The sequence below is a fragment of the Melopsittacus undulatus genome, chromosome 5 (assembly GCF_012275295.1).
Source record: "Melopsittacus undulatus isolate bMelUnd1 chromosome 5, bMelUnd1.mat.Z, whole genome shotgun sequence".
Taxonomy (NCBI): Eukaryota; Metazoa; Chordata; class Aves; order Psittaciformes; family Psittaculidae; genus Melopsittacus; species Melopsittacus undulatus.
Genome location: NC_047531.1, coordinates 50398170 through 50410364, shown reverse-complemented (window position 1 = coordinate 50410364; position 12195 = coordinate 50398170). Strand labels below are relative to the sequence as shown.

The 12195-nt window shown below is 41.9% G+C and overlaps 1 protein-coding gene across 1 annotated transcript in view; it reads right to left on the bottom strand.

Annotated features, from left to right (window-relative positions):
* Positions 1–2046: 2046 nt before the first annotated feature.
* Positions 2047–12195, bottom strand: part of PAH (phenylalanine hydroxylase) — a 38585-nt gene continuing 28436 nt past the window's right edge. The window contains exons 9-14 of the mRNA XM_005150438.3: positions 11054–11123; positions 9488–9544; positions 8372–8467; positions 7897–8030; positions 4924–5039; positions 2047–4308 (exon numbers count right to left, since the gene is read on the bottom strand). Coding sequence (XP_005150495.2) covers positions 4265–4308; positions 4924–5039; positions 7897–8030; positions 8372–8467; positions 9488–9544; positions 11054–11123 — 517 coding nt within the window. The 3' untranslated portion in view covers positions 2047–4264. The remainder of the gene's footprint in view (positions 4309–4923; positions 5040–7896; positions 8031–8371; positions 8468–9487; positions 9545–11053; positions 11124–12195) is intronic.

Sequence of the window (12195 nt, the reverse complement as noted above, 5' to 3'; positions counted from 1 at the left end):
CCAGGAAAGATAAAGACAGTGCAGAAAAATTCTGTTCTCCAGAGACCATGCAGCACTGTGTTTCCCCTTCGCCCAAGACAGAGCACTGTGGAGATCTCAGTTTCCCCATTATTGCCTGGCTTGAGACAGACAAACCCCAGGTGGATTTTGGAGCACCATGCCCAGGAGGGAAGTCTCAGTGTCCTGAGGAACATCAGCCCACACAGACCTCAGGCATTGCGGGCTTCACAGGACATGGTAAGTGCTAGACTGGGAAGACGTGCCCCTGGCGGGGCCTATCCCAGGTCCGGCTGCTGTCTGCGGGCAGGGCAGAGTAGGGTAGGGCAGGGCAGGACAGGGTAGTGCAGAGTAGGGTAGGGCAGGACAGAGTAGGGCAAGGTGGGGCAGGGCAGGCAGCTGTCCGCGGTGCTGAACCTGGCCCTGCTCTAGGCTGTGGCACCCTCCACTTTGCAGGCGGCTCCGGGTCTCTCACCCCGGCCTGGCTAGGCTCATGTCCCGATGAAGTTCCGGGAGGGCAAGGGGGCACTTCAAAGGTGACTTAATTGCAGCTGCAAAGTGGATGGGCAGGGGAAGAAGAGGGGTGCCTGAGGGTGGAAAAAAGGCTCTTCCCACTCCTGCATACCCCCAGCAGTGGAAACAAGAGAGGGCATAAGAAAACAAGCTGAGCAGAGTCTGTCTGAGTCCAAACTGGGTCTTTCCCATGCATCCCCACATCCAGGCTACAGCCATGGCACAAACAGCAAACGCACAAGATCTCCTACTCCAGCTACATGTGAACATGTATGTGAAGGCTACAAAGCTCAAGATGCATGTTTAAAGCACTGGTCACAAGTATGGGCAGATCAGGGACATCAGGCTTCTATGGCTGTCTTTGATGGTCTAGTGTGAGAGTCTTGTTTCTATGTGTTTGTACAGCATACAGCTGTAATCATGGTTCTGCATATAAATTGCGGGGTTTTTATAGAGCCAGAATGTGCTTCAACTGTCTGTGATGGTTGAAGCAGCATGGGCAGATCTTACAGCACAGCTTTGTAGCCCATTGCAATAGCAGCAGAGAAAGCCCTGGCTCTACAGGTGGTTAATGTCCTTACCTAGCCTATGGACACCCCAATACAACCTTGAATCCATGCTTGGGACAGGCCCAGGAAGGTCTTACTAATAATGTAATTCAGCTCTGATGAGACATCCCAGAGTTCTGCTTTCAGCACTTTTGGGGACCTTCAGAAGTGCAGTAGGAGAGGTGTCATGCTGGGTATTGCAGTTTAAAGGGCTATAAAAGGACGGGAACACAGTAAGTCATCCTTCTGCATGGGGACAGGCAGACTCTCCCTGCAGAAGGTGGGACTCTCCCCTGCCAAGGGTAGGCTCACCCCTCTCCTGCAGCCACCAGGGTGGGTGCTTTGAATAGCTGATCACCACAAATAACCTTCCCAATTTTGGTTTGTTACTATTGGGGGTGTCTCCATACTGTATGACCTCAGTGCTATTAATTTGAGATGGATATGGCATTAATATTTCTGTTTATTTAGATTAATTCATACGGTTATATTTGAACATCAAGAAAGTCTTCTCTGCCAACTGCCAGCATAGTTTGAAGCCACAAAGAGACAAGTTTTCAAATAATGCACTCCTGTGGAGTCCTCCTGTTCTTAATCCGTCTTTCAATAATTTCTATGCCCTTTGGGGAATGAAGTGTCCCTTCTCCAGGCTGCTGCCAGATCTAGGCATCTTAAGACACCCAGAGGAGGCCACCTCCCTGTATCACCTGTGCTGACAAGCCCTCCACCCATCACCAACACTGACCTTGTCCAAGGTCACTGGAAAGAAAAAGAGCCTTGTGAAAGGGCTTCTCTGATCACCTGAAATAGAGCTGTAAATGGAGAGATCAAGAAATGTGATCATGGTGGGATAGAAGAGAGGAAAATTACTCACCAGGTTAGCTTAGGATAGTTTAGTCAAAGTAGCATACAAAGATTTGCAGAGTATGAAAAGATAGAACAAGCCAGGCTTTTCTACCATTTCTAGGTAATTACACACATCAAGAGATATATTTTTTATCACTTTAATGATCTTGTCTGGATGAGTGATAGTCAATCCAAGAAAGCTTTCTTTGAATTGGGGCACACCTCTAATGGGCATTCCCACCTACCTGGTTGTTTAATTCTAAACAACCTGTGTGGTTACCCTACAAAGAGGAGTTACACTGGCTAGATAATACAAAAAGCATTTTGCTACACAACATTAATTTTCCTTAAGCATAAGATAAGAATTCTTCCATTAACAAATACTGTTTTAAATGCAAGTTATTTGTACTATTTAAAGCTAATTTGTTCTGCTAGAAAATCTACTTTTGGTATATTTCTTCTGGTTTTAACTTTCTCTCATCTCTCAGTTTTGCTGAACATTTAGGCTGCTTTGGCCAGAGTCATTGCTCATTTAAACCTGCATTAAGAGACACAAAATCAGATATGTGGCATCGATACTCTTTAACTATTCCACTTGCACATAAAAGACAACCATGAATTCTCTGTATCATTATAGATTTACTGCTGCTGTCCCTCACAACAACAACCAGAAACAGAAGTTTGGAGAGCTGCCTGAGGATAAGCTTGAAGGACTTCACTCTTGGGATGAAATTTTCTCTATGTGGTACAGAGTTACCTTATGGGTCCTATTATATTAAGAGAGAAAAATATGGGCTACTTTCACACTGAAAATACATGTCAAGCAGTACTGAAAGATCTACACAGACATTGTCATGAGAAAAAGTGGAATAAAAAAAGATGCAGAGATAAAAAAGCTTACTTCAAAGCACCAAAATGATACCATTTTGCATAAGTATATGTCTATTGAAAAGGGTTTCAGCTGATATCCTTAGATTTATGTTGTAACTCACCATAAATACAATGGAAACAGCTGTAATTTCTATATTCCTAAAGGATGATGCTTACATTAGGGCTCCATTGATTTTCACACTACAAGAATAGTACAATAGTAGGCATGAAACTCATGGACTTTCAAATCCCTCTCAATCACTGGGTCTTCAACAGAAAAGTCACCCCTGAATCATGTTAGTATCATGATGCAGAATTGTTTCAAGCTGGAAATACTGTTCTGCTTTCCTTTGCTCCATTCTGTTCCTGTGTACAAGTGTACAGAAAGTTAGGAAACACCTTGTATCAGTGCTGAGTAAAGCACTTTCAGACAAGGACACATGCAACACAAGGTAGCCTTCACAGAGTAGCTCAGTTCAGAGAGGTCTCCCCCTTCTGTAAACTGACTGATCCTGAATCAGCTCTGAATCCATGATGGTACACAACACTTCAACTAGCAAAGCTCTGAAACTGGTCTAATAAGGCCTTGATGTCATGTTAATACATCTTCATGGTTTCTTGCTTGTCAAACTGACCTCAAATCCAGCTGCAAAAAGCCACACAGACTTGCCTTTACATAACTTTTCTCTGAAGGGGCTTTTTTGTGGGTACTGTAGTGAGGCACGGACTCCATGCTCTGAATAAGCAATCTCAGTACCTTGCTCCGCTCTGCAGACCAATGGCACATTCCAGCACATAGCATTCTTGACTTGCACAAACCTTTTCAGGATTGGTGCCCGTGCAAATGTCGTATATTTATACACAGTGATAAATCTTTGTTAATTGGGCTGCAGCACACTTGTTGTCTTCTCTGCTAGCATCTGTGCTTTGGATCAATGGCAGCATCAAATTTTTAGGAAAAAAAAAAGAGTATTTCAGGATAGAGGTGCTTGTGTGTAAAAGCAGAGGTACAGAGGGCTGAATATTATATGTATACCCCCTGAAAAGTGTAGAGTTTGGGACTCCATGGGAACCTTGTGCAAAAGTGAGGGACTGAAGAGAGCGACTGAGAGAAAGCAAAGTGTATTAGTCTGCCTGTGGGCCCAGTGTGGTAATGCAACCTCACAGCTGCAGCAGACTATAGCTCTGCATGGGGGAGATCTCTCTCTTCTGTTAACCTTTGGCACAAGATTTATGGAGGTTTTCCCCAGATTCCCAAAAATAAGGTCATTTTTATGCATTAGTGAGAAAAAAAATTGTGTCTGAAGGCTAAAAGTGTCAAGGGTCATCTGCAAATGTCTGTTTTTCTGCTAATCTATAGAAATTAAGATATATATCATAGGCATACATGCAGTACACAGGAAAATAATAAACAGAGGCTAGATGAAGACTGGGGTTGCACAAGGCAGCTTCTACTCAGTAGGCAATGATTGGTATGTTACAGCATATCTTTATTTTATCTTCTGGAGGGCATTGCAGAGGATCCCCATCTCACCTGCAAAGGAAATAATCAAAGCAGTTAATTCTACAACTAGCCTGTTTCTAACACTCCTGTATATATTTACCCTTTCTATCACTCATTCCCTAAAAGAGTAAGGTGAACAAAGAAGTGCTGGATTGGACACATTTATTAGGGTGTTACTGGAATAAGATCTGCAGAGTCAGCCCTTTGCCTTCATCAGCCACACAAGGATGGTTCACAGGATCAGAGGTGCTGGCTCTCCACAGGCTAGCCAGTGTTAGGGGGAAATGTGTCAGGAAAAAGTCTAGAATGTCAAAAGGAAATGAGATTAAAGCCAGGCTTTTCCTTTTGCTCTTTACTGAAAACAGGTAGAGCCACCCATCAGTATCCATTGAAGGCCTTTTGGCCTTTTCTAGCACTGTTGCCAAAACTGGGTATTTCACATGTAACAAACTACAGTCAGGTGGAAATGTTATTCTGAATCTTTAATAGAATTAGGAAGCATTTTGCACGAGAAAGAAGATGAGTGCTGCTTTATCTTGGTCAGGCTCAAAGCATTAAATGCAACCAAACAAACTCTGGTTTGTGGTTGCTATTTCTGATCCAAGTTTTGAGGAAGTCAGGGTAAACAAATCTGTAGTTCCTTACTATTGATAGTGTCAGCTAAGTTCTTCAGCTGCTTTGCATTGTCCAAGACTTCAATCCTCTGGGTGTAGGGATTGTACCGAACAGAGAAAGGACGAGGGATTGTTTGAGCAAATTTCCTGAGGCAAAAATACAAAAACATATACAAACTTGAAAAGCTCCTTTTTTCGGTAACTCACTCTTTTCTTGATGTGTGCATTTGTTGATGAGGGGAATAAGAAAATCTATGAGAGGAAATAACTGAAATTCCTGCTGAGTCAACGGAGACCTACAGTGTTCTGTAACATGCTTGAATTTGCATTTGCCCTTACTACCTTTGTTGTTTTCCAAACATGACTAGTTATGCTATTGGCATGGCAACACTGCTCCTGATACAAGCCAACTATGTAGCTGTTGGGATTTGCCAAACTTGAAAACCTTATTTTCTCTTCAGTAATGCAAAATATAGGAAATCTGCAATTTCTGGGAAAATAAGGGGAAGTACATATGCCATCCTGGCATAAAAGGAGCAAGCAGAGTGCTAACTTCTGGCATGGTTGGTAGTGGCTTCTAGGTCATTACAAAGATAGGAGATAGTCAATGGAGCAAAGCAGCATTCTTGCCACCCCATATTTGCAGCCTTCTCTGCTGCAAAATAGTTAATTCCATGGCAGAAGTATTAAGATTTTTGAAAACATTAATTTGCATAATCACAGAACTGTGGAAAGGAGGACTCTGAATGGGATAAAATAGTCAGAGTCAGACCTATTGTTCCAGGCTCCTTGTAGACCCCAGCAGGATACTGGCTTATATATCTGCTTTGGATTAGTGAAGTTATTGCTGAAAGAGGAAGGAAAGCACGCAGGAGTTGATCATGTAGCCCCACTATAAGACTGTGACTCAGCATGGTAAATCCCTTATGCCCAGAACAGTGGAATATGCTAGATGCCACCTCCACATTGCTCCTTCAGTTTAGCTGTACTTATTATCAGCTAAGGCCATTGTCTCAAACAAAATTCAGTGTGAGCAAGCCACAAGGTGTGACAGTGGAAAAAATTATATTGGCTATGATGAAAGTGTTCTGTGGCATCAGTCCAGTATTTCTAAAGGGGAGAGATCTACCTTACAAACCAGTCTGCCTAAATCTCAACTGAAGGTGAGATCCTAATTTGAAGATGAATGCCTTGAGCTGAAATATTTTAGGTCAGCCTCAGAATAATTTTTCAGGGAGGTTTTCTATTGCACACAAACACACGAGTCCAGGTGCAAGCCACAGACAGATGCACTGAACCAACCTGCAGATCTCTATTTCAGTTTAACCACTTTTCCAATTTGGTCACTGAAACAGATAAACGAATTTCCAGGATAGTTTGTACAGAGTAAGGCAGCATATTCCACTTTCTCAGGGAACTTGCTCTTCAGTTAAAATATACAGAGAAGATGATAGAAACTGTGTGCAGGGTATTAATAGCACAAACCAGAAGAGAAGGCCGTATTTCTCAGGTATTACACTGGAGAAAAGGGCAGAAGGAGATGCTGCAGGCTTATGAAGACTGAAGAAGCAGCAGGGGAAGTGGCTAGGAAGCTCTTAGAGCTGGGAAGCCTGGGGCAGCAGAATACCTTAGGTGTCAGTATGTGTTTATCTGTGAATGGGAGAAAGAAAGCAAGAGAAGACACTGTAGGCCTGAGACAAGTCCCTGTGTGGCATCTCCATGTGAAAAATCTGTTGAGTGTGAACTAACGCTAACCCCCAGTAGCCTGACTAACACCCAGAAATATAGTGGTGGTTTTCTTAAACAGAAATAGAAATACTATTGTGAGTGGAACCCAAGCTGAACCCCAAATACAATCTGAGCCGTTCCTGCTTCAAGAACCAGAGCTGAACCTGGACTATTTTTTTCAAAATCTTGTTGAACTGGAACTGAATCTGTATTTCAGTCACAGACGACTGAAAGATTTACTGTGTAGCCCTGTTGTCTTGTAAACGCATGGCTGGTAACAAGCTGGAGGCTCTGTATAAAAGTAACCACAAAGGCCTCAGGATTCGGGTTATTAGGCTTGCTTGGAGTTTTGTTTAGCTTTAATAAGAGTTGTCTAATGACCACGCAGCTATTACCTAATTTGTTTTAGTTTTGCTTAATTCTCAATAATTTTATGCTACAATGTCTTTTAAAAATGTTTTTCTTATAGGCAGGAATCACAAGTAGTTACACTGTACATAGGGAACTAAGTCTGACCGCAAAGTAATAATGCACCATAAAGGAGCATGGGCTGATAACAGATGCCTTAAAAGTATCAACAACTCCCAGCTGGCCAGTTATTCACAGTAAAGCAAACTTAGGAGCCGAGGAGAAAAAAGGACAAAGAAAAAAATAACATAAATAGTAAATTGAGACAGATTTGCAGACCTGTGTAGAAAGAGCAAGATGTAAAGCATGTCAGAAAACATAAAAATGGCCCTGAAGAAACTTTGGGATGAGGAAAAAGAAAGCAAGCATCCACACCAGCCATCTTCTCACAAAAGAGAGGAAGAAACTCCTTTAATTAACATCACAGTCCTGCTCTGAAGACCTGAAGATGCTGATTACTTGAGTACTTCATCCCCCACCACAAGACCGAAACTATTGACTTTAGACACAAAAGATAGAGAAAAGAAGTAGACACTAGGATATTTTTTCTACAAGAACTTTTAACTATAGTAATATTATTAGACACCTGTTCTATATTGGTTAGTTAGTCTTGTCCCTAAATGTTAGTATCGTTGCTATTGGACTAATAACTTTTTGTTGCATTTTGGTTATACAGGAAATCTTAAACTAACCACAAATTCTTGGCTTTATGCATAAGGTAACAACTGCTTCATCTCTTTAAGCACTGCACATCTTTTTCTAATGTCTCTCAAAATGTTGCTGTCAATCCAAGACTTATTATGGCAATGGGATACACTGTATTGGCAATGGACAGAAAACTGGGTCTTCTCTGGAATGACAGGATTACCTTAGCTTTTCTTTTGCTTCTTTAAAACTTTCAGCAACATAGTAGATTGGCTGGAACTCAGTAACAGGGTACTTCTGCACAGCAGTCTTTTCCAGGACAAGAGGCTGAATCTCAGGCTTACTTGATAGACAATACTACAAGCAAAAAGGTAATAAATATTTTTCAGTTTTAAAGTGCTGAGAAAGAAATATAAAGCTCCTGAATACCACCCAGTTTCAGACAGGAAAGGGTTGCTCCTGTGGATGCAATGACAATGTCACTTGCTAGGAAGCAGAAGGAAGAAGCAGAAATGAGTCCCCAATGAGTCCCCTGTATGTGTATACACTGACATATTTATTAGAGCTCTCCAGTGAAGTATGACATTTCATGCTACTTCTGTGTACAAAGTATGAAGCAAAATAAGGATCTGAAGACATTCAGAAGAGAAATTTGAGCAATTATAAACATCTTTGAAATGCCGTTTTATAGAACACACCTGCAGCTCCCCAAATGAAGACAGCAGCCCTGCACCATACGCCTTGAGCGAGTCGCCTTCCTTACATAGTCCAAACTCCACTGTAAACCAATAAACCTAAAAAGAAAATTAATCAGAAACGTGTGATTCCTTGATCAAAAAGAATAGGTGCACATCATAGATGTAATTACATTTGGAGTTTGTGGTTCTATTTAAAATGTTGCCATATGTCAAATATCAACTATATAAATACAATAAACGTCCCCACAGACTGAAATTCTTCTCCTGAAGGGGCAACAGTGCTAGACTCAATGTGCCTGTGATTCAGTTCAGTTTCCTGACAAACACAGTTGTGTTTTATTGTGCTTACATTTGTCAGCAGAGCAGAGACAATGAAACTATAGCAATAAAATTTCGTTTTGGCTAGCTGACTGAAGTTTGAACCTTAGTTGACAGAAGTCTGTGTCCTGTTTCACACAGAAGGCATCTAACTGCAGCAGCAAGAGAGGGAATAGGCTGTTAGTGCAATACTGAAGGAAGATGGTGCATGACCAACTTGGTTTCCTGGTCTGTCATTTTGAAGGGATACCTGCTCTGGCTTGGAAGAACTACGTCATGTATTAGAAGTGGTAAAGATAGTGCAGTGCTTTGCCCAGGTCACTTGGTGCTGGGGACATTAATCTTAGAGGCATACCCTTGTTTTTGTTAGAAGTTTGCAACTCTGGGTCTCAGCAGCCTCAGAGTAGGATGCCAGTGTGCCACTCTGACTGCAGGGGACATTATCTACCTGGCAGGGTGGAAAAGAAGAAACACTTGCAGGTAGAACAGCTACTGAATTTGTCTCCTGAAATTTCCTGTGGGAATGTAGTAACATGTAATCTCTTCTTTCCCAATATGTTTGTGCTGGAGGAAATCTTGTCTGGGCTTCTGTGTTTAATCAGATCTGTCACTTTGAATAAGGGGTGCCAAAGCTATTTTTCTTTAATAAAACTGTTTCAGGGTGGGGTTTTCCAATCATGGGCTTCACTCTGTTTCCTTTCAGCTCTATGGGAGTTCTATCAGTGACTTCAGTGGCAGCAGAATTAAGACAACACAGGGCACTTCTTTGGAAAATTGAACCCTCATTTATTAAATTACCGTAGCAAGTTTCTCGATGAAATCATCCGGAGCTCCCAGAGATGCCAGTCCAATTTCCTGTAACAATAAACCATTATTCTTCAAGCTGTTTATTACAAACATTCTTCCTGTCTTGTCTTATGTAATTTCTCACATTTTAAATGTTACCATCGCTTACTACCACACACAAATGTTTACAGGACATGTTCCTATCATGCAACATCAATTTTAAACTAGAAATCTCTCCAGAAATGAACAAAGGGTCTTGTCCAAATGTTATTTACAAGGCATGATCTTTTGTGCCCAATACAAAGCCCATTGAGGTCAAATAAAATTCTCTTGGTTTGACAGGCTTTTGATCAAGTATACAATACACATCTGAGACAATGATATGGTCAAAAAGATGTAAATCAATCACACCCACACACCTTAAATATTTCTCTTTGTTCCGTGGGACTGTGATTGCATGAATTTTCCTGGAGTCTTGAATGAGCTATTTTTTTTGAATGATTGGGTATGATTTGAAACAGCTTATTCATACCTTGGGAGTTAATGCAGACTTTCCTCAGGGGTATAGCTGGATTCAGAAGACAGCCACAAAAGACTGCATATAGCCAAGTACCTTTCTTGGTTTGCCCCAGTGAGGACTGCACAATGCAAAAATTGGAACACCCCCCCCACACACACCCTAAGAGCATGTGAACAGACATCATCATGTCAAATCCTAATGAGCCAAAGTGCTGTTCCTTCTTTCCTTCCTCCCTTCTTTCTTTCCTTCCTCCCTTCTTTCTTTCCTTCCTCCCTTCTTTCTTTCCTTCCTCCCTTCTTTCCTTCCTCCCTTCATTCCTCCCTCCCTTCCTTCTTTCCTTCCTCCCTTCCTTCCTCCCTCCCTCCCCCCTGCCCTCCCCCCTTGCTTCCTTCCTTCCCTCACTGCCTCCCTCCTTCCTTCCCTTCTTCCCTCATCTCTTCCCCCCTTCCTCCCTCTTATTTTTTTTTTCATCTTTATTCTATCTTCTTTCCTTTTTCCCTCCTTCTCCCTTTGTGTCTTTTCATGGTAAGATGCAGCAAAAAGTTTCCTCCTTCACAGAGGTTTGGCTTTTTTTCCAAAGATGTTAACACTACCAAAGAGAAAGCTCCTCACCAGCCTTCTCCCATGCTTGCAGCTGGGGCAATTCCTCACTTTACTCAGCATCCTCTGTGGCTTCAATAGAAAACAAAAAAACCCTCCACTTTCCCTAACATTTAGACTGCATGGTGGGGTAATAATTAATCTGACTCATGAGCCATTTAACTTTGCTCAGCAGGATCAACATCTACAAAAGGGGTTTTAGATGATAGCTTTGCAAAGGGTTTGCCTGCAAAAAAACAACTCACAGAAGACAGACTTTCGGAGTTTGAGTGAATGAGTTCATGTAAGCAATTTGTGTCAAGATTTCAAAGCAATAAATAAATCGGCCTCAGCCACTCTTAAACGATATGCTTAAAGGTGAATCCACTCCAACACTCATAGCTCTTGGCTCATCCTCTGAATTACCAAGTCTCTTGTGTGTTCAATTATATAAATATTATAACCACTGAGTAACTTACCTGGGAAAACTGAGCAAAACTGGGATCAGCAAAAAGAGGCACATGTCCTAGCAGCTCATGACAAATATCACTGCAGGAAAACATGACATCTGAATAACTTTAAATTAGTAAAAGTCCAGCAATGCTGGATGGATGCCTTAGAGTCAGCACATAATCAAGAGTGCAACGCATTTCCTCCTAACAGCAAATAATGCTCAAGAATAACGGGAAAAAGTTCCAAAATTATTCTTGTGATGGAAAAGCATGCACACTCCAAGGTTTTCAGTAGTTCTACCATCACGCATCCTTCAGAGGAAGGTTGATATATCATTTGCTTATGGAAGAAAACCATCCATTCAACTGCCTGCTCAGCTCAGGAAAGCCCAGAAAGAAAACACCACACAAAAGAGAACATGGACTTTTCAGTGTCAAGGACAAGAAACCTCTTTAGATTAAGTTCAGGCTATTAAGACAATTCACCATGGTGTCGACATCTGCATCAAGAGCTGAACTCCAGCCCATGTTCAGGTGTACAGCCTCCCATTAAGAGGAAGGAACTTGCCCTTCCTTAGGCTGGACTGTTTTCTTCACAAGTGGTAGCTTGAAAGGCATATTTGGGGAAGAACTCACCTAAAGACAGATAGATTTTTCAAAGACAGAGAAGTGATTTCATAAGAGGAAAAGGGGAGAGGAATAAGATGCTCCCAGGAGGGTCAGGCCTTTGGAAGACATTTCAGCATGGCTTTGTGCAGGATGAGAATGAGGTAAGCAGATGTGGGGAGAAAAATCAGAAAAATGAGGGATAATAAGATAGAGAAAGGAGGCTGTGGGAAGAAGTAGGAAGCAAAGTAAAGGTAAGGGAGGGGAGGAAGAATTGCAATAACATGAAGCAGAGGAAGAAAACTGTTTTGAAAATGGCACATGGAAAAGGACAATGGACAGGGACAGAGAGAAACATTACAGCATAAAACTGAAAAAGAGAAGGGATCAATGATCTGGTCTTCCTTTATCTTGCTGCCAGAAGCTTGCATGCAACATGTTGAGTCATTCCTGCACTAGATTTCACACCACTATTTGGGTGCTAAATGCCTTTGTACACTGCTCTCTCCTGCATCCCAGCTACCACACAAGCATGCCTTCAGTAGCAAAACTGTCTCATCCAT